The 25,508-nt window shown below is 47.7% G+C and overlaps 2 protein-coding genes across 18 annotated transcripts in view; one reads left to right on the forward strand and one right to left on the reverse strand.

Annotated features, from left to right (window-relative positions):
- LOC123762740 (leucine-rich melanocyte differentiation-associated protein) overlaps positions 1-25,508 on the reverse strand; it is a 292,506-nt gene that overhangs the window by 207,817 nt on the left and 59,181 nt on the right. The window lies entirely within an intron of this gene.
- The window catches only part of LOC123762738 (uncharacterized), a 195,043-nt gene that overhangs the window by 89,650 nt on the left and 79,885 nt on the right, over positions 1-25,508 (forward strand). For 6 of the 17 annotated variants that reach the window (XM_069332257.1, XM_069332259.1, XM_069332256.1 and 3 more), the window contains exon 2: positions 19,318-19,448. The exons of the other annotated variants lie outside the window; for them this stretch is intronic. In XM_069332257.1, the coding sequence (XP_069188358.1) occupies positions 19,318-19,448 (131 nt within the window). The remainder of the gene's footprint in view (positions 1-19,317; positions 19,449-25,508) is intronic. 17 annotated transcript variants of the gene reach the window in all.

Genomic DNA, 25,508 nt, shown 5'->3' on the forward strand with positions numbered 1-25,508 from the left:
GTTTTTAGTGGTAACCTTCTTTTGCGTCTCAAGGTCGAATATGTCGTCCAATAGGATCTCCAGCTCCACTTTCCGGGCCATCTCACTTGGTCTGGACATAACGTGACAGTTTATGCCCAGATTTAAGAGAGTGATTTGGTCCTCAGTGAGGTTGATTCGAGCAAGGTTTAAGAATCCATCTCTGGGTCATGGGGAATCGCCATGGGTCCTCCAAATAATGCTGGACGACATACTCGACCCCGAGACGCAAAAGAAGGTTACCACTAAAAACCCCTTGCAAGCGGAACTTATTATTCTGTATTAACTATCTTCTGGATTAGGGCTTCTATCCCTCTAACTATTATTCTTGTCTCAGGGTTTAGCTGAAAGAGGAGTTCTCCAAAAGTCATGTTCGCTTTACAAGATGAATAAAAAGAAATAAATAACTGTAGAATGTATTACACTTATTATAAAATTACACGTTTCGAACCTACATGGTTCATTCTCAAGTGATAGCAAATTACGTTGTTATTTGTTGTTTTAAATTTAGCTGCTCAGAACCACCCACCACCTACTCTGAGAACCACCCTCAGAACCCACCTTCACCACCCACACCTCACCCCATCCTCAACACCCACACCCCACCCTCAACACCCACATCTCACCCCACCCTCACCACCCACACCTCACAGTACCCTCCCCTTCGCCTTTGTCAATACTCCGGGTTCGTTTCTACCTTGTACCTTCAACAATGGATAAACAAATTACATTAATTGTAGTCTGGGTAAGATGGGCGTGTCAACATGGAGGCAGGGCGTGGCCTGGTGTTTGTGGGGAGGGTGTAAGGGAGGGGGAGTTAGCACCATGAGAATAACTGGAGTGAAAGTAGAATAGGCAGAACGAGTGGTCTATGTGAAAGTGAAGTAGAAAAGATAATGTAAGCAGTTCAGGAGCATAGAAGACAGTTGATGAAAGCATAAGTGATGATGGAGGGAGCAAAAAACACAATTAAGGAGAGTGGCAAGGGGTGGAAAGCACGTTGAGAAGCAGCCTACATAGAAATAGTAGTAATAACAGGAGTGCCAGTATTGAATAGTTCCTCCCAAAAACCTCCAAATCCCAGGTATCATCAAACAACAGCCCCCCAGTGCCAAGGTTGCTGGAACAAGTAAGAGAATTAATTTATCATTTTGCTCCGAGGAGCGAGTTTATTGGGCAGCGCCACTCATCCTGCGAGTGGACACACCTCCTCTTCGTCCATAATGATTTGAATTGCCAGCTGCAACCACATTGTACCATCGTACAGATTCACTGATTTGTTCTTCTATCCTCCTTTCCTCAATTACCTAGTTCACGGTGATGTTGCCTGATAATACCTCTAATTTGTAGCAGAGTCTTGGGTATGAAGTATTCAATATGGTCTCCTTCAGCAGCCAGCACATCTGCTCGTTCATTCCCACATATTCCAACATGGGAGGGGATCCACAGGAACTTGACTCTTTCTTGGTTGGTTAGTACTTTCACAGCTCTCTTAATTTCAGCGACTATTGCTCTGTTTTGTCTGTTTTTCCCAAGGCCTAGAAGTGCGGATTTTGAATCAGTGTAGATCACTGCACCGTTGGCGTTTCTTTCAAGGAATCCTAATGCCATAACAATGACAGTTAGCTCTGCTTGCGGTCACGAGGCATAGATTTCTATACGTGCTTTTCATTTCCGTTGTGAAAAACAACATTACTAATTAGTGTATGCTGCTTTAGCTCTGCCATTGACAGGATTAGATGACCTATCAGTGAAGATTTGATATAATTAATTTCCGGCTTCTTTACAAATATCGTCAAGATATTTATACCTCATTTCTTGTGGTATCATTTTGGACTTTTTCGATGTCACCTTGTTGTTGATAATTTTACATGTGTCATCCTCCCAGGGAGGTGTGGCGCTGCCCAATACTGTCACTATGGCGGTGTGTCCACTCACAGGATGAGTGGCGCTGCCCAATACTGTCACTATGGCGGTGTGTCCACTCACAGGATGAGTGGCGCTGCCCAATACTGTCACTATGGCGGTGTGTCCACTCACAGGATAAGTGGCGCTGCCCAATACTGTCACTATGGCGGTGTGTCCACTCACAGGATGAGTGACGCTGCCCAATACTGTCACTATGGCGGTGTGTCCACTCACAGGATGAGTGACGCTGCCCAATACTGTCACTATGGCGGTGTGTCCACTCACAGGATGAGTAGCGCTGCCCAATACTGTCACTATGGCGGTGTGTCCACTCACAAGATGAGTGGCGCTGCCCAATACTGTCACTATGGCGGTGTGTCCACTCACAGGATGAGTAGCGCTGCCCAATACTGTCACTATGGCGGTGTGTCCACTCACAGGATGAGTGGCGCTGCCCAATACTGTCACTATGGCCGTGTGTCCACTCACAGGATGAGTAGCGCTGCCCAATACTGTCACTATGGCGGTGTGTCCACTCACAAGATGAGTGGCGCTGCCCAATACTGTCACTATGGCGGTGTGTCCACTCACAGGATGAGTAGCGCTGCCCAATACTGTCACTATGGCGGTGTGTCCACTCACAAGATGAGTGGCGCTGCCCAATACTGTCACTATGGCGGTGTGTCCACTCACAGGATGAGTGGCGCTGCCCAATACTGTCACTATGGCGGTGTGTCCACTCACAGGATGAGTGGCGCTGCCCAATACTGTCACTATGGCGGTGTGTCCACTCACAGGATAAGTGGCGCTGCCCAATACTGTCACTATGGCGGTGTGTCCACTCACAGGATGAGTGACGCTGCCCAATACTGTCACTATGGCGGTGTGTCCACTCACAGGATGAGTGACGCTGCCCAATACTGTCACTATGGCGGTGTGTCCACTCACAGGATGAGTAGCGCTGCCCAATACTGTCACTATGGCGGTGTGTCCACTCACAAGATGAGTGGCGCTGCCCAATACTGTCACTATGGCGGTGTGTCCACTCACAGGATGAGTAGCGCTGCCCAATACTGTCACTATGGCGGTGTGTCCACTCACAAGATGAGTGGCGCTGCCCAATACTGTCACTATGGCGGTGTGTCCACTCACAGGATGAGTGGCGCTGCCCAATACTGTCACTATGGCGGTGTGTCCACTCACAAGATGAGTGGCGCTGCCCAATACTGTCACTATGGCGGTGTGTCCACTCACAGGATGAGTGGCGCTGCCCAATACTGTCACTATGGCGGTGTGTCCACTCACAGGATGAGTGGCGCTGCCCAATACTGTCACTATGGCGGTGTGTCCACTCACAGGATAAGTGGCGCTGCCCAATACTGTCACTATGGCGGTGTGTCCACTCACAGGATGAGTGACGCTGCCCAATACTGTCACTATGGCGGTGTGTCCACTCACAGGATGAGTGACGCTGCCCAATACTGTCACTATGGCGGTGTGTCCACTCACAGGATGAGTGACGCTGCCCAATACTGTCACTATGGCGGTGTGTCCACTCACAGGATGAGTGACGCTGCCCAATACTGTCACTATGGCGGTGTGTCCACTCACAGGATGAGTGGCGCTGCCCAATACTGTCACTATGGCGGTGTGTCCACTCACAGGATGAGTGGCGCTGCCCAATACTGTCACTATGGCGGTGTGTCCACTCACAGGATGAGTGGCGCTGCCCAATACTGTCACTATGGCGGTGTGTCCACTCACAGGATGAGTGGCGCTGCCCAATACTGTCACTATGGCGGTGTGTCCACTCACAGGATGAGTGGCGCTGCCCAATACTGTCACTATGGCGGTGTGTCCACTCACAGGATGAGTGGCGCTGCCCAATACTGTCACTATGGCGGTGTGTCCACTCACAGGATGAGTGGCGCTGCCCAATACTGTCACTATGGCGGTGTGTCCACTCACAGGATGAGTGGCGCTGCCCAATACTGTCACTATGGCGGTGTGTCCACTCACAGGATGAGTGGCGCTGCCCAATACTGTCACTATGGCGGTGTCTCCACTCACAGGATGAGTGGCGCTGCCCAATACTGTCACTATGGCGGTGTCTCCACTCACAGGATGAGTGGCGCTGCCCAATACTGTCACTATGGCGGTGTCTCCACTCACAGGATGAGTGGCGCTGCCCAATACTGTCACTATGGCGGTGTATCCAATAGATTGTGAGACTCTCTCTCTGCTGGACACTGGGCCGAAGCAAGATGCCATGTCGTGAGTGTCAAATGAATATTATTATATATTAAAGTTTTAGGAATAGTTAGGCGTAGGTTAGGATTTTTAAGGTACTTAGGTTCTATTGGCTATTTACAGATTATTTACAGAGTTGCGATTCGAACATAGGTCGTCAGCGAAGCACTATTCGAGAAATGTTCGAATATCATCAGTTGTGAATCGTTTTTAGAGTTTTTCATTAATAACAGGAGATTTGGCGACTAGATTAACGAGCATTTGGCCTTTGTCGATGAGGACGGGCTGCCGCCCTGCCACGAGGAATGAACCAGCGTTTCTAGATTGCGAGTCAGGGACTTACCCCTCTGCGCCACAGGACTGACCGACTCTCTCTGACCAATACACCGTCTCCCTCGCACACGAGGGTAAACAAGCCAGCGGAGGTGTTGACGGGCTTGCAGGGAGAGGTATAAACAATACACAGTGACAAGTTGAGTGGGGAAAGTTTCCCCTGGATGTGATCTCACCCAAGCGCCCTGGTGTCTGAAATAGCGGCCCTGGCGATGTTCACCTGTTTATGTTGAGGCGCAGCCAAGGTGCTCTCTATACTCGCTTCTGTGGCCTGGCAGAGTTGAGCGTCAGCTCTTGAGCCCCGCCTTCCGTATATAGGTCAAGGCAAGGACTATTCACTCGTTATTGCATCATAATTTCCATTTTAACTTCGACAGCTCATCTGAATCCCTCCGTGTATTTGCGACTCAAACACCAAGTTTCTTCTGACATCTCTCTAATTCTCGTGTTTCAAGTTCTCCTTTGTCCCTTCGGCCTATCGTCCCTCACTTTGAAAATTGTTTCTCTTTGAAGTTTGTCAAATTCCCTTAGAATCTCGTACGTCGTTGGCATGTCTGCCCTATTTCTTCTTCCAATGTGGTGAGGTATTTCTTCACTGCACAGTTCCTTTTGTTCATGAACAATCTTCCGTACTGTTTATCTTTTGAACTTTTTTTTTTTTTGGATAAGAGTGCCATGTCGAGAGAGCGTATACCAGTTTGGCTCATGATGCCAACAGTATTGTACTGCTGTGTGCCTCCGGTGCATGATTTAGAGTCGTGGCTATTCCTAAGTCTCTCTCTCTCTCTCTCTCTCTCTCTCTCTCTCTCTCTCTCTCTCTCTCTCTCTCTCTCTCTCTCTCTCTCACTCTCTCACTCTCTCACCGGTGTGAAATTGCTTCCCTCCGTTCTGTAATGTATTTGAGGCCTTTTCACTCCTATCATTATCTTCATAACCCTGCATTTATCAAGGTTAAAGTTCAGTAGCCATTTCTCTAACCAACTCTGGAAAGTGTGTGATCCATTCTGTAATGTACTGCAGTCCTCCTCTAAAGGTTCTGATATTTATCATTAGTTTAACGTCAACAAATATTGACATGAATGAACTGATTTTCTCTAGATGGTTTTCATATATTAGGAACAAGATGGGCCGTAGTACTGGCTCTTGCGGTACACCACCTCTTTACATTCACATATCTCCCTCTCACTGTGGCTGGCTACTTCCTTCCTCAACGGTGCTCCTTCACCCAACTTAATTAACACTTTTCCAAACACATCAACCTCTTTATATAGTTTGTATAGGATTCAATTTTGTCAAATTCTTTCTGGCAATCCAGGAAAATGCAGTCTTTCCAATACCCTCTTTCTCTCTCACTCTCTCTCACTCTCTCTCGCTCTCGCTCTCCTGTTTGTCTTCATCTAACCCTAGATTTGTCATCAGCTGTTCCAGCAGGGGTTTCCCTTTGGTAATTCTATGGTGATGTTCGAACACTTAATCAAAGTGTTTTTTGAACCGCTTTTAAATCAGCCTTTCTATACTGTACAGGAGACAGACGGTAGTGATGCAGGTCAGCAAGTCATTGCGCCTGTCTTCCTACTGTCTAATATAAGCACCACATGTGCCGTGTATGCAGTGTTGCATGTGCCGGTTATGTGAGATCAGGTGTGGGGTCTCTGGCCTCATCACTGACCTCTCCTCTATATCCTTACTTCTTATGCAGTCTTTCTGCTGGTAGTGTGTGTGTGTGTGTGTGTGTGTGTGTGTGTGTGTGTGTGTGTGTGTGTGTGTGTGTGTGTGTGTGTGTGTGAGTGTCTGTGTGTGTGTGTGTCTGTGTGTGTCTGTGTGTGTCTGTGTGTGTCTGTGTGTGTGTGTGTGTGTGTGTGTGTGTGTGTGTGTGTGTGTGTGTGTGTGTGTGTGTGTCTGTGTGTGTCTGTGTGTGTGTGTGTCTGTGTGTGTGTGTGTGTGTGTGTGTGTGTGTGTCTGTGTGTGTCTGTGTCTGTGTGTGTCTGTGTGTGTGTGTGTGTCTGTGTGTGTGTGTCTGTGTGTGTGTGTGTCTGTGTGTGTGTGTCTGTGTGTGTGTGTCTGTGTGTGTGTGTGTCTGTGTGTGTGTGTGTGTGTGTGTGTGTGTCTGTGTGTGTCTGTGTGTGTGTGTACTCACCTAATTGTACTCACCTAATTGTGCTTGCGGGGGTTGAGCTCTGGCTCTTTGGTCCCGCCTCTCAACCGTCAATCAACTGGTGTACAGATTCCTGAGCCTATTGGGCTCTATCATATCTACATTTGAAACTGTGTATGGAGTCAGCCTCCACCACATCACTTCCTAATGCATTCCATTTGCTAACTACTCTGACACTGAAAAAGTTCTTTCTAACGTCTCTGTGGCTCATTTGGGTACTCAGCTTCCACCTGTGTCCCCTTGTTCGCGTCCCACCAGTGTTGAAAAGTTCATCCTTGTTTACCCGGTCGATTCCCGGATTGTGTGTGTGTGTGTGTGTGTGTGTGTGTGTGTGTGTGTGTGTGTGTGTGTGTGTGTGTGTGTGTGTCTGTGTGTGTGTGTGTGTCTGTGTGTGTCTGTGTGTGTCTGTGTGTGTCTGTGTGTGTCTGTGTGTGTCTGTGTGTGTCTGTGTGTGTCTGTGTGTGTCTGTGTGTGTCTGTGTGTGTCTGTGTGTGTGTGTCTGTGTGTGTGTGTGTCTGTGTGTGTGTGTCTGTGTGTGTGTGTGTGTGTGTGTGTGGTCACCTAATTGTGCTTGCGGGGGTTGAGCTCTGGCTCTTTGGTCCCGCCTCTCAACTGTCAATCAACTGCTGTACAGGTTCCTGAGCCTATTGGACTCTATCATACCTACATTTCAAACTGTGTATGGAGTCAGCCTCCTCCATGGAGGAGCCTATGGAGTCACTGCCTAGTGTATTCCATTTATTAACTACTCTGACACTGAACAAATTCTTTCTAACGTCTCTGTGGCTCATCTGGGTACTAAGTTTCCACCTGTGTCCCCTTTTTCGTGTCCCACCCGTGCTGAAGAGTTTGTCTTTGTCCATCCCTGTCAATTCCCCTGAGAATTTTGTAGGTGGTTATGTCTCCCCTTACTCTTCTGTTTTTCCAGAGACGTGAGGTTCAGCTCCATTAGCCTTTCCTCGTAGCTCATACCTCTCAGTTCCGGGACGAGCCTGGTGGCATACCGCTGAATCTTCTCTAACTTTGTCTTGTGTTTAACTAGGTATGGACTAGGTGTGTGTGTGTGTGTGTGTGTGTCTGTTTGTTTGTGTTTGCTAGTGTGTGTGAGCGTGTGTGTCATTATTCCTAGTTTGTTTTACTTCGTTTTACAGCCGTAAGGGCCACCATGGGTGCTCGTAGGGCAATAATCACTGAAGAACACTAGTTGACCATCACAGGTTTTCAAGCAAATCAATGTTGTCAATTCCGACCTGAAAATATTGTTGCAGTCTACCGTGTCGACGCTGTCTCCAAGTCACCTGTGTGACCTTTTGGAAGTGACTCGACCTCTTGACTCACCTCCAGAATTACAGAATAATGTGCCATGAAGGACCAGTGATGAAGCAACCCGTCCTCTTAAAAAGAACGTCGCTTTTGGCCGTTTGTCCGTATGGCCGAATTGGGACGTAATTTGGAAATGAAAATAAATTTGGGATTTTTTTTTTCAACAACAGTAAGTTAAGGGTCCTCTGATAGGTTAGGTGGCCAGGAAATTCTCAAAGTTTCAAAACGTTATGAAAAACGTTAATTTAAAGTGTCCTCTCATAATCTCTGCGCGTAGGCCGGACGACTCAAATAGAAAACGGAACAGAAAGTCACTTTTGTGAGTCGATTTCATTTCAAATTACGTCCAAATTTGGCCATAGCGCGCATACCACCCAAAAGTGACGTTATTTTTAAGAGGACGGGTTGCATCAGGCCTGGTTGATAGAGACACCACGTGCAACACCAAGTGTTGATCACCGGCTGTAGACAACCACTCAACACTGACCTTAAGCTGCACTCCACCATCCTTCTTCTTAAAGGAACGAAGGCATGTTCCGAAGAACATAAGAACAAAGGCAACTGCAGAAGGTCTACTGGCCCATACGAGGCAGCTCATATCTGTAACCACCCAATCCCACTCATATACTTGTCCAACCTGCGCTTGAAACAATCGAGGGACCCCACCCACGTTACGCGGCAATTGGTTCCACAAATCAACAACTCTGTTACCGAACCAGCATTTACCCAAGTCTTTCCTAAATCTAAATTTATCCAATTTATATCCATTGTTTTGTGTTCTGTCTTGTGTTGATACTTTTAATACCCTATTAATATCCCCTTTGTTGTGTCCATACATCCACTTGTAAACCTCTATCATGTCACCCCTAACTCTTCGCCTTTCCAGTGAATGCAATTTAAGCTTTGTTAATCTTTCTTCATATGGAAGATTTCTAATTTTGGGAATTAACTTAGTCATCCTACGCTGGACACGTTCAAGTGAATTTATATCCATTCTATAGTATGGCGACCAAAACTGAACTGCATAATCTAAATGGGGCCTAACCAGATACAAGGATTTAATTGTATCTGGGATCAGCCCAGAGAGGCAGTTGTTGAGAAACTTCGTGACTTCTGACAGTAGTGTCTCGGCAACTTCGCCGAGAACTGGGTTTGTCATCTTGAGGTGCTGAGGTCTTACTCCAGTGTATCCCCCTGCTGAGCTTGGTGGGAATGACATGATGGCTTTGTATACCTCTGACGCTTGGAGTAATAGAGGTCCCATGTCTGGGACATTTGTGTCCCGAGCAGTGGGTTCCCATGGTACTCTGGGAGGGTGCTTCTCTCTCAGGGAGTCGGCAGTAGCGGGATTTCTAGGGGCGATTGTGTCTTCACTGGTAAGTAACCTATTTGTCCCTACTGTGTTCCCTCTTCAATTTTCTTGGTCACTTGTGTTCCTCGTTTAAAAGTTTTGGAACTCAAGTTGTCGGCTCTAAGGAAATTATTTATTTATTGCATATATATATTATTTATATGCGAACAAGCCTGAATGGTCCCCAGGACAATATGCAACTGAAAACTCACACCCCAGAAGTGACTCGAACCCATACTCCCAGGAGCAACGCAACTGGTATGTACAAGACGCCTTAATCCACTTGACCATCACATTTATATTATTTATATATATATATATATATATATATATATATATATATATATATATATATATATATATATATATATATATATATATATATATCTTGAGGGCACCAGTCCCCCCAGCCACTGGGCATGGTGAGAAGGCATCCCTAAACACATATATATATATATATCTTGAGGGCACCAGTCCCCCCAGCCACTGGGCATGGTGAGAAGGCATCCCTAAACACACATATTTCCCTAAGAACACAAACTAAACTATATATAAATAGTAGATGACAATCTCAACCCACACGAGTTAAGATAATATTAATACGTAAATGTAAAATTATTTTATATTGGTGTTCTTATATGAGACACGGCTCACGAAGGGAGAGGTGCACAGTACGTCATTAGAAAGGAACTGAAGATGAGGGCAAGACAACAAGCTGTCTAAGTGGCAGGATTGGTGATTTGACAGCAGGATACGTGGAAAACAATTTAAAGTGGAAGCTCCTAGCAAGTCCCCCGGAGCGGGAGAGTAGTCATGTATGGGAGTCCCTCCGGCCGCCGCCATATAGCCACGGCTTCAGGAGCCAGATTCACGAAAGCACTTACGCAAACACTTACGAACCTGTATATCTTTTCTCAATCTTCGGCGGCTTTGTTTACAATTACTAAACAGTTAATGAGCTCTGAAGCACCAGGAAGCTGTTTATAACAATAACAACAGTTGATTAGCAAGTTTTCATGCTTGTAAAGTGTTTAATAAATGTAACCAAAGCCGTCAAAGATTGAGGAAAGATGTACTCACCTAATTGTGCTTGCGGGGGTTGAGCTTTGGCTCTTTGGTCCCGGGACCAAAATGGCCCGGGAATGTACACGTTCGTAAGTGCTTTCGTGAATCTGGCCCCCAGGGCTCCGGCCAGGTCATCTACCCTCTTCTAGCAAACTTTGGACACACACAAAAATCACAATAGCGTGATGCATCAATTCCACAAGGGCCGTGATGAGGGTTCGAGCCTACGTCCGGGATAATCCCAGATGCGCCTTAGTCGACTGCGCCACGACGTGGTCATAAGAATTGCAACCGGGAGTGCTACTGTTTTCACACAGATCCTGCAGCCGAGAGGAAGGTGAGGCTGCAGGATTTGCACCCTCTCCTGCCATATTCATTTATTCAAACTTTGGATACTTGGCTAAGATTCCTTCCAGTACATCACTATGAGTGAAGTACTAACACATTTCGTGGACTCCATTGATGGTGTTATCTCTGAATTTCACGATTTTACTGGAGCATATTTTGCTGATCCTACCACGACGTTTAAATAACGCAAGTGACAGGCTGAATAACCCAGCGGGTTTTCTTCCTATTGGGGAGTGTTGTACATGCTGCTATGGCGGTGTGTCCACTCAAAAGATGAGTGGCGCTGCCCAATACTGTCACTATGGCGGTGTGTTCACTCACAGGACGAGTGGCGCTGCCCAATACTGTCACTATGGCGGTGTGTCCACTCACAGGATGAGTGGCGCTGCCCAATACTGTCACTATGGCGGTGTGTCCACTCACAGGATGAGTGGCGCTGCCCAATACTGTCACTATGGCGGTGTGTCCACTCACAGGATGAGTGGCGCTGCCCAATACTGTCACTATGGCGGTGTGTCCACTCACAGGATGAGTGGCGCTGCCCAATACTGTCACTATGGCGGTGTGTTCACTCACAGGATGAGTGGCGCTGCCCAATACTGTCACTATGGCGGTGTGTCCACTCACAGGATGAGTGGCGCTGCCCAATACTGTCACTATGGCGGTGTGTCCACTCACAGGATGAGTGGCGCTGCCCAATACTGTCACTATGGCGGTGTGTCCACTCACAGGATGAGTGGCGCTGCCCAATACTGTCACTATGGCGGTGTGTCCACTCACAGGATGAGTGGCGCTGCCCAATACTGTCACTATGGCGGTGTGTCCACTCACAGGATGAGTGGCGCTGCCCAATACTGTCACTATGGCGGTGTGTCCACTCACAGGATGAGTGACGCTGCCCAATACTGTCACTATGGCGGTGTGTCCACTCACAGGATGAGTGGCGCTGCCCAATACTGTCACTATGGCGGTGTGTCCACTCACAGGTTGAGTGACGCTGCCCAATACTGTCACTATGGCGGTGTGTCCACTCACAGGATGAGTGACGCTGCCCAATACTGTCACTATGGCGGTGTGTCCACTCACAGGATGAGTGGCGCTGCCCAATACTGTCACTATGGTGGTGTGTCCACTCACAGGATGAGTGGCGCTGCCCAATACTGTCACTATGGCGGTGTGTCCACTCACAGGATGAGTGACGCTGCCCAATACTGTCACTATGGCGGTGTGTCCACTCACAGGATGAGTGGCGCTGCCCAATACTGTCACTATGGCGCTGTGTCCACTCACAGGATGAGTGACGCTGCCCAATACTGTCACTATGGCGGTGTGTCCACTCACAGGATGAGTGGCGCTGCCCAATACTGTCACTATGGCGCTGTGTCCACTCACAGGATGAGTGGCGCTGCCCAATACTGTCACTATGGCGCTGTGTCCACTCACAGGATGAGTGGCGCTGCCCAATACTGTCACTATGGCGCTGTGTCCACTCACAGGATGAGTGGCGCTGCCCAATACTGTCACTATGGCGCTGTGTCCACTCACAGGATGAGTGACGCTGCCCAATACTGTCACTATGGCGGTGTGTCCACTCACAGGATGAGTGGCGCTGCCCAATACTGTCACTATGGCGGTGTGTCCACTCACAGGATGAGTGACGCTGCCCAATACTGTCACTATGGCGGGGTGTCCACTCACAGGATGAGTGACGCTGCCCAATAAACTCGCCCCTCGGGGCAAAATTAATTACAACACTTTGCCTACCACTCCCGATAAGGTTAGGCCGACTACCTAACTTGCCGAGACTCGCTGGGCCTCTTAAATGTTCTCTCTGGAGACAGGATTGTTTTGATGCTGTAGTGAGGATAAACAGAGGCGCTGTGTGTTGACTTGTGTGTGTGGGATATAATCCTCGTCCGTGAGGTTCTTGTCTATCCCATCCCGCCCGTAACGGGAGGGTGGAAGGGACGTTGGGCCTGGTAGTGGGAAGGATTGAAGGGTCTATCGGGCGTGACATTAGGATACGGTCAGCAGGAGAGGATGTCCGTGTCAGGGAGAGAATGATTACTGGACGTGAAGTGGGCGGGCGGGCGGGCGGGCGGGCGGGCAGGCAGGCAGGCAGGCAGGCAGGCAGGCAGGCAGGCAGGCAGGCAGGCAGGCAGGCAGTCAGGCAGTCAGGCGGGCAGTCAGGCGGGCAGGCAGGCGGGCAGACAGGCAGGCAGGCAGGCAGGCAGGCAGGCAGGCAGGCAGGCAGGCAGGCAGGCAGGCAGGCAGGCAGGCAGTCAAGCAGTCAGACAGGCAGGCAGACAGGCAGGCAGTCAGACAGGCAGACAGGCAGGCAGTCAGACAGGCAGTCAGACAGGCGGGCAGTCAAGCAGTCAGACAGACAGGCAGTCAGACAGGCAGGCAGTCAGACAGGCAGGCAGGCGGGCAGTCAAGCAGTCAGACAGACAGGCAGTCAGACAGTCAGACAGTCAGACAGACAGGCAGACAGACAGGCAGTCAGACAGGCAGGCGGGCAGGCAGGCAGGCAGGCAGGCGGGCGGGCGGGCAGGCGGGCGGGCGGGCAGGCAGACAGGCAGGCGGGCAGGCAGGCAGGCAGGCAGTCAGACAGGCGGGCAGGCAGGCAGGCAGGCAGACAAACAAACTAACAGACAGAAACAAACATATATATGTTCTAGTAGTAAACAAATCCACCAGGGCCGTGACGAGGGCTTGAACCTACGTCCCAGAGGATCCCAGACGCTGCCTTAATCGACTGGGCTTCGACATGGTAAAAAAATTGATGCATCACGCTATTGTGATTTCTGTGTGTTTTGGTAGTGAGTGTCGAGGGAGGTCGCGGGTAGTATCTGGCTTTCTTCTCTAAAGTCAACTGGCTCTCTCTCGGTCAAATTACCCCAAAGCCGCCTAGCATTACGTAAGTAATGAAGAAACTGTGATATATTTACTCACTATAATGTTGGTGCTGAATGCACAACATGGAAAAAATAATGTTACTCTGAAATAACATAATTTTATAAGGAAATTGGGTCCATCTAATTACCCACAGCCACAATATTATCGCTTGGATCGTAGACTTCCTATGGCGTCACTTGCCACTGAGTGTTGTCTAATTTCGTTATAAAATGATATTATTTCAGAGTAGTTAGTTTAGATCATTTATTATGCACCCCATACACATCTTGTGGGCGGTTTTTAGAGGGAAAATGTGTTTTTTTCATGTATACTCAGCACCAGCATTATAGTGAGTAAATATATATCACAGTTCTTCATTAGACGAAACCTTATTATCCCTCTCCTGCGACTACTGTCGTGTCCAATGGTGCACCTCACCCTGCCTGCTTCTCGTTTTCTACACCTTCAAGTGAGGAACTGAGTGGAAGGCTTTCTGAGAGTCCCAAAAATATGCACTCTCTCCACTCTTGTCGCTCTTGCCTAGTTTGTGTCACCCCGGTCATAAAATTCCTTCCAGTGCGTGCAGGAAAACTTGGTGAGCCTCAAGTTAACAAGTGGGTGACGGTGTGTTACAAAGTGTCCTCTCTGTAGATAGTTGTACCAGTGTCTTTGTTACATCATTATACGTCACCTTGTATGGCGTGCAAGTAAGGGACGCTGGCCAGTAGTCTAGTAAAACCTGTAGGCCTCCACTTTGGTAGGTTGCAACTACATTGGCTGTCTTCTAACATTCTGTTAAATCTCGCTTCTATATCATAGCAATGGGCAACATAGGACTTCAGCTCCTATGCTTAATATCCATGCTGAGATTTTGTTTGATCCAAATTAATGCTATAGCTGTGTAAGATTATTGTGTGTGTGTGTGTGTGTGTGTGTGTGTGTACTCACGTAATTGTGCTTGCGGGGGTTGAGCTTTGGCTCTTTGGTTCCGCCTCTCAACTGTCAATCAACTGGTGTACAGGTTCCTGAGCCTACTGGGCTCTATCATATCTACACATGAAACTGTGTATGGAGTCAGCCTCCACCACATCACTGCCTAATGCATTCCATTTGTTAACTAATTAACTAATGAAAAAATTCTTTCTAACGTCTCTGTGGCTCATCTGGGTACTAAGTTTCCACCTGTGTGAGAGAGAGAGAGAGAGACAGAGAGACAGAGAGACAGAGAGAGAGACAGACACAGAGACAGAGAGAGAGACAGAGAGAGAGACAGAGAGAGAGACAGAGAGAGAGACAGAGAGAGAGACAGAGAGAGAGACAGAGAGAGAGACAGAGAGAGAGACAGAGAGAGAGACAGAGAGAGAGACAGAGAGAGAGACAGAGAGAGAGACAGAGAGAGAGACAGAGAGAGAGACAGAGAGAGAGACAGAGAGAGAGACAGAGAGAGAGACAGAGAGAGAGACAGAGAGAGAGACAGAGAGAGAGACAGAGAGAGAGACAGAGAGAGAGACAGAGAGAGAGACAGAGAGAGAGACAGAGAGAGAGACAGAGAGAGAGAGAGAGAGAGAGAGAGAGAGAGAGAGAGAGAGAGAGAGAGAGAGAGAGAGAGAGAGAGAGAGAAGAGAGAGAGAGAGAGACAAGAGACAGAGAGAGAGACTGCCCCAACACCAACAAGAATTGAGGTATGTAGTAGCTGGCAGGAAGCCCAGGTCACCTGGCCTCCTTCCTCCTAAAGTTATGTGCCCTTGACCTAGTACTCTACCCTGCTAGCGGTCCTCACCCAACACGTGAGGTACAGGTACGGCAGCTACAGGCAAAGGCCGGTGTGCAACAGATGCACGAGCAACATGCAGAAGCAACCAGGAGCTAGCTACACAGTTACCAGCAGCTGTTGCAGTAGTGGTAGGCGACAGTCTGAGCCAATCATCGACAAACAGGTGCGGCGGGACCACAAATTAGCTTGTAGTCCCGCCACCAGCCTCGCCAACCGTGTTCCCCAATCCCTACCTACACACTCCACCATCTCTACCAACCCTTAACATCGCCCCAACCACAACAGCTCTCTGCACCACCTGGGGTCTGTTGGGTGGTTACTGGAGGCTGTTGGAGGCTACTGGGGGGCTCTTGGAGGCTACTGGGGACTGTTAGAGGCTACTGTTAGCTGTGGGAGGCTACTGTGGGCTGTGAGACACTATTGGGGGCAGTGAAGGCTTCTGGAGACTGGGATGTTTTGGGATGTTTTGGGAGGCCGCTGGAGGCTGTGGGAGACGGAGTTCGTGAGACGGATAATCGTGGCGAGGTAACGCCTCCCACCCGTCCCTCTTATAGACAGTAATGACGAGCACTTGGCGTGGGGGGGGCCGTGGGCTGGGTGATGCTTGGGTTTGGCATGAGGTGGGTGGGTTCTGGAATGGCGTGAGTGGACAAGGTGTGGTGAGGGGAATGTTCACGTCCTGCCCACTTACTGAGGTGCAACTGACACTTTCTCTCAGTGCTAATACCAGGTGCTGCAAGAGAGAGAGAGACAGAGAGAGAGAGAGAGAGAGAGAGAGAGAGAGAGAGAGAGAGAGAGAGAGAGAGAGAGAGAGAGAGAGAGAGAGAGAGAGAGAGAGAGAGAGGTAGAGAGAGAGAGAGAGAGAGAGAGAGAGAGAGAGAGAGAGAGAGAGAGAGAGAGAGAGAGAGAGAGAGAGAGAGAGAGAGAGAGAGAGAGAGAGAGAGAGAGAGACAGACAGACACAGACAGACAGACAGAGAGAGATAGAGGTAGGAAGGTTGGTTATGGGACACAGGTGGAAATTGAGTACCCAAATGAGCCATAGAGACGTTAGAAAGAATTTTCAGTATCAGAGTAGTAGACAAATGTAATGCCTTAAGCAGTGATGTGGTGGAGGCTGACTCCATACACAGCTTCAAGCGTACATATGATAGAGCCCAGTAGGTTCAGGAACCTGTACACCAGATGACTGACAGTTGAGAGGCGGGACCAAAGAGCCAGAGCTCAACCCCCGCAAGCACAAAGGCGTGTATCAGCAGACGACTTCAGAGAATGTGTAGACTTCTCAAATGTCTGGTGGTAAACATTGCCCCGAGTGCGACACAGGAGTCCTAGCTAAAATTTGGCCCAAGAGCCACACTACCCACTGGTGCAGCTCTGCCAGTAATAATGCCAGCAGCGCTTAACAAAATGTGCCAGGTGCAGAAGTCACGCTAACACAAACATCAGTACATCTGTGTACAAGCTCATATACGAGGAGGATCTACGCCTTATAGATGACAAGAGTCACGCAGATAGTGACTTAATAACTACTCTGAAAAAATTCTTTCTAACGTCTCTGGCTCATCTGGGTACTAAGTTTCCACCTGTGTCCCCGTGTTCATGTTGCACCCTTGCCGAAGAGTTTAATTCTTGACACAAGCGATGTGACCCTTCATATAGTGTAGAGCCTACATAAATGCTCATGTACCGATGCTACACATTATTGTGTACTTACTATAGAACCCTCTACATATTTTGTGCAGTTCTGTAACAGACATTAACACTGACCCCTAAGTCAGTGTTGATGTGTTCGTCGACTCGCCCCAAGTGCTGTCAACCTGTCCTCTTAAAAATAATGTCGCTTTTGGCCGTTTGTCCGTATGACCGAAAGTGGACGTAATTTGTAAATGAAAAAAAAAGAAAAGAAATTTGGGATTTTTTTTTCAACAACAGTAAGTTAAGGGTCCTCTGATAGGTTAGGTAGGCAGGAAATTCTCATTAAGTTTCAAAAGGTTATGAAACGTTAATTGAAAGTTTCCTCTCCTAACCTTACCGAGTAAGCCGAACGACTCAAACAGAAAACGGAACAGTACGTCACTTTTGTGAGTCGATTTCATTTCAAATTACGTCCAAATTTGGCCACAGCGCGCATACCAGCGAAAAGTGACGTTATTTTTAAGAGGACGGGTTGCTCCACGGTGTCATCAAGGAGTCGGCCCAGTCTCTTGGTTGAAGATGTATTCACCTAGTTGCGCTTGCGGGGGTTGAGCTCTGCTCTTTCGGCCCGCCTCTCAAATGTCAATCAACTGTTACTAACTACCATTTTTTCCTCTCTCTATACACACACACCCCAGGAAGCAACCCGTAACAGCTGTCTAACTCCCAGGTACCTATTTACTGCTGGGTAACAGGTGCATCAGGGTGAAAGAAACTACCCATTTTGTTTCTGCCATCATCGGGGATCGAACCCGGACCCTAGGATTACGAGAGCGCTGTCCACTCAGCCTACCAGGCCCCCATTTGGTGGCCTCCTCTTGCATATGACACCATCAAATGTGGAATAGTGTGTCACTATTCCATATATGTGATAGTGCCACAGCTACCAAGTTCTGCTGCACTTGTCTATGTGTTAACATCCTCAGTACAAAGTTATAATGAACTCACCTAGATCAATTTATTCAATAGTTCTGAAAGTGACCTATGAGGCAGGAGGTGATGACCTACCGTGGCGGCAGGTCACTCGGGTCTATACTGACTGACCTATGAGGCAGGTGGTGATGACCTACCGTGGCGGCAGGTCACTCGGGTCTATACTGACTGAACATCCAGTAATGTTGTGTTGAACATGACCCACTTCCAGCTGGCACACACGTCCAGTGCTCACCATTGACACACTCGCCACTGGCACCTGGCCACCTGACACAGGCAACGGCACCCCAACCTCACTCTGGCAACTACTCTCACGCTCTCTCATCCGTCCTTTCTGCTGCTCATTATATATATATATATATATATAACTGAAAACTCACACCCCAGAAGTGACTTGAACCCATACTGCCAGGAGCACTCTGCTGGCGGGGTGTAAGTTTTCAGTTGCATATAGTCCTGGGGACCATTCAGGCTTGTTCGCATTTGTGTTCCTCACGTGTGCCCCAAAGAATGAGGCGATTTGATAAAATACCATGCTCAAGATTACCAACTGAGTGCCGGCGGGGGGGGGGGGGGGTGAAAATAGCCTCGGCTACCATCCTCTTTTGTCCGGTCAAGTTGGTTGAGTGGTTAAGCGGTTGGTCGATCCTGTACGCCAGCAGAGTGCTCCTGGCAGTATGGGTTCGAGGCACTTCTGGGGTGTGAGTTTTCAGTTGTATATAGTCCTGGGGACCATTCAGGCTTGTTCTCACACACACACACACACTATATATATATATATATATATATATATATATATATATATATATATATATATATATATATATATATATATATATAATCAAATAATCACCACCATCCAAAGACCAAGTTACTGCAGAGTGCCTGGGTGCTGCAACAACACAACACGACATTACTCGCCTCACAGCAGTGGCAGCACCACATGCAGGGGATTTCCTGTTAGCACCCACAATGTCGGCAACTGGCATGCGCCTCACACCACACGCCCTCCGAATTCTTGTAGCCCTCCGCCTTGCTGCCCCAATCCACATCAGATATAGGTGTATTTGCGGCGAGGTGGTGGCCGACAGGTACGGCCACCATGGCCTACTCTGCCAAAGCACAGGGGGATGGCACTCGAGGCACAGTGAAGTTAACATCATCAAGAGGAGCCTCACCACAGCTGGATGCCCAGCTGAAAGAGAGCCCCGTTACACAACGTAACTCTGCTGCACTTATTGGTCGCCCGGATGGTATATTACAGTGAACCCCTGCAAGAATGGCAAGCAGTTGGTATGGGACTACACGTGCGCATCAACCCTGGCTAACACCTACATTAACTTCAGTGTTGCACAACCAGGTGGCGCTGCCACTCACAGGAAGCAGCCAAATCCCGTAAGTATAGAGAACTGGATCACTACTACAATTTTGTCCCCATTGCTTCTGAGACACTCAGCGCCTGGGGTAAAAGTGCTACCAGTTTTTTATGAAACTGGGTTCTAGGCTAATTGAAATAACAAGGGACCCTAGAGCTGCCAGCTTCCTTTTCCAGCGCCTCAGTGTGGTGATACAGAGGGGAAATGCACACTGCATTCAGGGTTCCTGCCCGCCATCTGAGGAGCTGGAGGAACTCGACAACTTATGACAATCATATTTGAATCTTATATGTAACTCATTTTTTGTAATAAAATTTAAATATAACAAACATTTACTTATATAAGGGGGGTGGTAGGAGGCAATATGTGCCAGCGCACGTGGGAGTCCGACAAGGCTCTCCCCGGGTGCTGCATATCCTCTTCTTCGAGGCTTGAGGCTCCCTACAAATAACAAAGAGGTGCTTCCACCAAATATATATTATATATATATAGGATGAGGTCCACACATCCCCGTTTCCTCTGCTTTCACCCTTTTTATCCTATCTCCAATCCTCCTCTCCTCGAATTCTCTTCCTTCCCTCCTCCTCCTCCTCCTCCTCTCTGTCTCTAAGACAATATATTATTACGGAAATATACAGATGTTCAAAACCATACGGAAAACAAATCTCCAATTTCAAACCCTCAAAATCGCAGGAGTCGATCTCTCTTAAATCTGGGGGCAAAGTGGTCGTCCTCGGCCAGCCTATGACGGTCACACACCCCACACTTAACATCTTTCAAAGTTGTGTGAAGTATCTAGCCTCCAACCTTGAACATTCTCTTGTACAGATATAAGACCTGAAGCAGTCTAATTCTGACAAGGGATGAGGTGACCTCGGTCTAGTCCTTGCCACTTTCCTTACATGGTGTAAGACGTCCTTTGTGACATCATTAGTTACATCTGAATGTAGATAACAATGTGTATATATTGTGTGATATCAATAGGAAATTTGTGATTGTTGGATAAATATGAGAGCATAGTAACTTTAGAAGGTCCACCTGGCCCCATTCCAGGACAATGGGCCTCGTATGGGGCCAATTCCCCACCAAACACACAACGAAACTACGACGTTGCTACAACGTTCGAACAAGATTTAACACCTAACCAGTTATAACAAGCAATATATCAAGTTGTGACAACGTTCTAATCCGTCATAAACACGTTAAGCCGAGACGTAACAACTTTATTACAAGTTGTAACAAGCGGAAAATGGGGACAGTTACGATTTGTGTTTCCAGGGAACACTTTGATATCTTGCAAGTAACTTTGATATCTTGCACGTAACTTTGATATCTTGCACGTAACTTTGATATCTTGCACGTAACTTTGATATCTTGCACGTAACTTTGATATCTTGCACGTAACTTTGATATCTTGCAAGTAACTTTGATATCTTGCAAGTAACTTTGATATCTTGCAAGTAACTTTGATATCTTGCAAGTAACTTTGATATCTTGCAAGTAACTTTGATATCTTGCAAGTAACTTTGATATCTTGCAAGTAACTTTGATATCTTGCAAGTAACTTTGATATCTTGCAAGTAACTTTGATATCTTGCACGTAACTTTGATATCTTGCAAGTGTGTATCTTGCAAGTAACGATCTCTTCAAGTACTTGAAGAGCAGACCTCTAAGTATAAAACTGTTCTTCCCCTTGTACCTTGAGTGTACTGGTGTACACTTTGTTCACTTTAAGTGTAGTGCAGCTAACTCTTGTTATCGTTAAATTCAGCCAGTTGTACAGCCTGGCACTGATAGGCTTGAAGACACAATATTGGCACTAAGAGAGTGCCGCTGAGCATCCTGTGGACGGAGTGAGCCATCACTAGGCACCGCCCACCTGGCCTTACTTTATTAATACACCAGCTAATTGCTACAAGGTATTACACCTTAGGAAGAAAAAGAGCATCATTGCCCTTGTGACGGGTGCGTAATGTTGACCAGACCACACACTAGAAATTGAAGGGACGACGACGTTTCGGTCCGTCCTGGACCATTCTCAAGTCGATTGTGAGAATCGACTTGAGAATGGTCCAGGACGGACCGAAACGTCGTCGTCCCTTCAATTTCTAGTGTGTGGTCTGGTCAACATACTTCAGCCACGTTATTGTGACTCATCGCCTGCATATGGGTGCGTAAGATACGTGTATGAGCTTGATGAATACGTGCACATGACACGCGATGAGTCAGGCTGTGATCATAGTCAGACTGAGAGGAAATGACACTATGTAAAAGACACGTGGAACACTTTATGTAGGGCATACGTAAATCTATGTATCTATGTATTTACGTATGTAGGTTAGCTTAGCATTTTAAAAGCACCGAATCACCTTCTGTGGTTGATTGTTCAATAAACCCTTGAACTCTATGTTTAACACTTCTCTAACCCTGTCCATGGAGGACAGAAGTAAATGTATATATGCTGGTTAGCACTGTAAATGTCTGGCCACGTCTGTGGTAGAATAATAATAATAATAATAATAAAAAGACTGCGAGGAATGACGTCCAAGGTGCTTGACCAGACCAACATGTGCCCAACAGGTCTCGTCAGTGACCGCCCTCACACTCTCACGTATGGTCTTGTCTAGATGAATTAGAATGTCTCCGAAAAGCTAATTGCATTTAAGAGTTATATTCAGTCTAACGACTATGTCGGCGAGCTAGCAATCTTGAGGTTATCTTGAGATGATTTCGGGGCTTTAGTGTCCCCGCGGCCCGGTCCTCGACCAGGCCTCCACCCCCAGGAAGCAGCCCGTGACAGCTGACTAACACCCAGGTACCTATTATACTGCTAGGTAACACAAAAATTGGTGTTGACAGAGCACCATGTTCCTCCAACACAGAGGCATGACACACACAGTCTCGGGCTCACATCGTGGCCTGGTAGCTGAGTGGACAGCGCCCGGGATTCGTAATCCTAGGGATCGGGGATCGATCCATAGTGATGGCGGAAACAAATGGACAGTTTGTCACCTTGATACCCCTGTTCACCTAGCAGTAAATAGGTACCTGGGGGTTAGACAGCTGTTACGGGCTGCTTCCTGGGTGTGTGTGTGTGTGTGTGTGTGTGTGTGTGTGTGTGTGTGTGTGTGTGTGTGTGTGTGTGTGTGTGTGTGTGGAGAAAAAACAAAGTTGATTGATTGACAGTTGAGAGGCGGGCCGAAAGAGCCAGAGCTCAACCCTCGCAAGCACAAGTAGGTGAGTACACACACACACGCACACAGAAGAGACAGAAGAGTTAGGGGGGGACATGATCACCACATTCAAGATTCTCAAGGGAATCGACAGGGTTGATAAAGACGGGCTATTTAACACAAGGGGCACACGCACTAGGGGACACAGGTGGAAACTGAGTGCCCAAATGAGCCACAGAGATATTAGAAAGAACTTTTTTAGTGTCAGAGTCGTTGACAAATGGAATGCATTAGGAAGTGATGTGGTGGAGGCTGACTCTATACACAGTTTCAAGTGTAGATATGATAGAGCCCAATAGGCTCAGGAACCTGTACACCTGTTGATTGACAGTTGAGAGGCGGGACCAAAGAGCCAGAGCTCAACCGCCCATAAGCACAAGTAGGTGAATACACACACACACACACACACACACACACACACACACACACACACACACACACACTAGCGTGCGCTCGGCGTGAGTCATAAGTTTGCGGTTCTTTGCGGCAGAGAGAGAGGCTGATGATAGCGCGTGGGCTACAGCCCTCGCCTACTTTCTCGCTTCCATCACGCCACCTCTCATCCCCCCAAACCCCCAACCCCATCTTCATTCTCTCCTCCTCCCACCAGCCTACTTGTTGACTGGAGACCGAGAGGCGCCGACCAACCTCACTAGAGCTGTGCGGGAAGACATGGAAGCGTGTATAGACGGCCAGAATGGAATGGTTGAGTGTCGATCACACGTCAGAGGAGCTCTTCTCACTCACAACTTCCTGGGCCGGCCACCACACCTATACCGCTACCATTAACTGTGGCACGGTTGTTACACACTACCTGGAGGGTTGTTATACACTACCTGGAGGGTTGTTATACACTACCTGGAGGGTTGTTATACACTACCTGGAGGGTTGTTATACACTACCTGGAGGGTTGTTACACACTACCTGGAGGGTTGTTATACACTACCTGGAGGGTTGTTATACACTACCTGGAGGGTTGTTATACACTACCTGGAGGGTTGTCATACACTACCTGGAGGGTTGTCATACACTACCTGGAGGGTTGTTATACAACACCTGGAGGGTTGTTATACACTACCTGGAGGGTTGTCATACACTACCTGGAGGGTTGTCATACACTACCTGGAGGGTTGTCATACACTACCTGGAGGGTTGTTATACACTTCCTGGAGGGTTGTTATACACTACCTGGAGGGTTGTTATACACTACCTGGAGGGTTGTTATACACTACCTGGAGGGTTGTTATACAGTACCTGGAGGGTTGTTATACACTACCTGGAGGGTTGTTATACACTACCTGGAGGGTTGTTATACACTACCTGGAGGGTTGTTATACACTACCTGGAGGGTTGTTATACACTACCTGGAGGGTTGTTATACACTACCTGGAGGGTTGTTATACACTACCTGGAGGGTTATACACTACCTGGAGGGTTGTTATACACTACCTGGAGGGTTGTTATACACTACCTGGAGGGTTGTTATACACTACCTGGAGGGTTGTTATACAGTACCTGGAGGGTTGTTATACACTACCTGGAGGGTTGTTATACACTACCTGGAGGGTTGTTATACACTACCTGGAGGGTTGTTATACAGTACCTGGAGGGTTGTTATACACTACCTGGAGGGTTGTTATACACTACCTGGAGGGTTGTTATACAGTACCTGGAGGGTTGTTATACAGTACCTGGAGGGTTGTTATACAGTACCTGGAGGGTTGTTATACAGTACCTGGAGGGTTGTCATACAGTACCTGGAGGGTTGTTATACAGTACCTGGAGGGTTGTTATACACTACCTGGAGGGTTGTCATACAGTACCTGGAGGGTTGTCATACAGTACCTGGAGGGTTGTCATACAGTACCTGGAGGGTTGTCATACAGTACCTGGAGGGTTGTTATACACTACCTGGAGGGTTGTTATACACTACCTGGAGGGTTGTTATACACTACCTGGAGGGTTGTTATACACTACCTGGAGGGTTGTTATACACTACCTGGAGGGTTGTTATACACTACCTGGAGGGTTGTTATACAGTACCTGGAGGGTTGTTATACAGTACCTGGAGGGTTGTTAAACAGTACCTGGAGGGTTGTCATACAGTACCTGGAGGGTTGTTATACAACACCTGGAGGGTTGTTATACACTACCTGGAGGGTTGTTATACACTACCTGGAGGGTTGTTATACACTACCTGGAGGGTTGTTATACACTACCTGGAGGGTTGTTATACACTACCTGGAGGGTTGTTATACAGTACCTGGAGGGTTGTTATACAGTACCTGGAGGGTTGTTATACAGTACCTGGAGGGTTGTCATACAGTACCTGGAGGGTTGTTATACAACACCTGGAGGGTTGTTATACACTACCTGGAGGGTTGTTATACACTACCTGGAGGGTTGTTATACAGTACCTGGAGGGTTGTTATACACTACCTGGAGGGTTGTTATACACTACCTGGAGGGTTGTTATACAGTACCTGGAGGGTTGTTATACACTACCTGGAGGGTTGTTATACACTACCTGGAGGGTTGTTATACAGTACCTGGAGGGTTGTTATACACTACCTGGAGGGTTGTTATACACTACCTGGAGGGTTGTTATACACTACCTGGAGGGTTGTTATACACTACCTGGAGGGTTGTTATACACTACCTGGAGGGTTGTTATACACTACCTGGAGGGTTGTTATACAACACCTGGAGGGTTGTTATACACTACCTGGAGGGTTGTTATACACTACCTGGAGGGTTGTTATACAGTACCTGGAGGGTTGTTATACACTACCTGGAGGGTTGTTATACAATACCTGGAGGGTTGTTATACACTACCTGGAGGGTT

The sequence above is a fragment of the Procambarus clarkii genome, chromosome 27 (genome assembly GCF_040958095.1).
Source record: "Procambarus clarkii isolate CNS0578487 chromosome 27, FALCON_Pclarkii_2.0, whole genome shotgun sequence".
Taxonomy (NCBI): domain Eukaryota; kingdom Metazoa; phylum Arthropoda; class Malacostraca; order Decapoda; family Cambaridae; genus Procambarus; species Procambarus clarkii.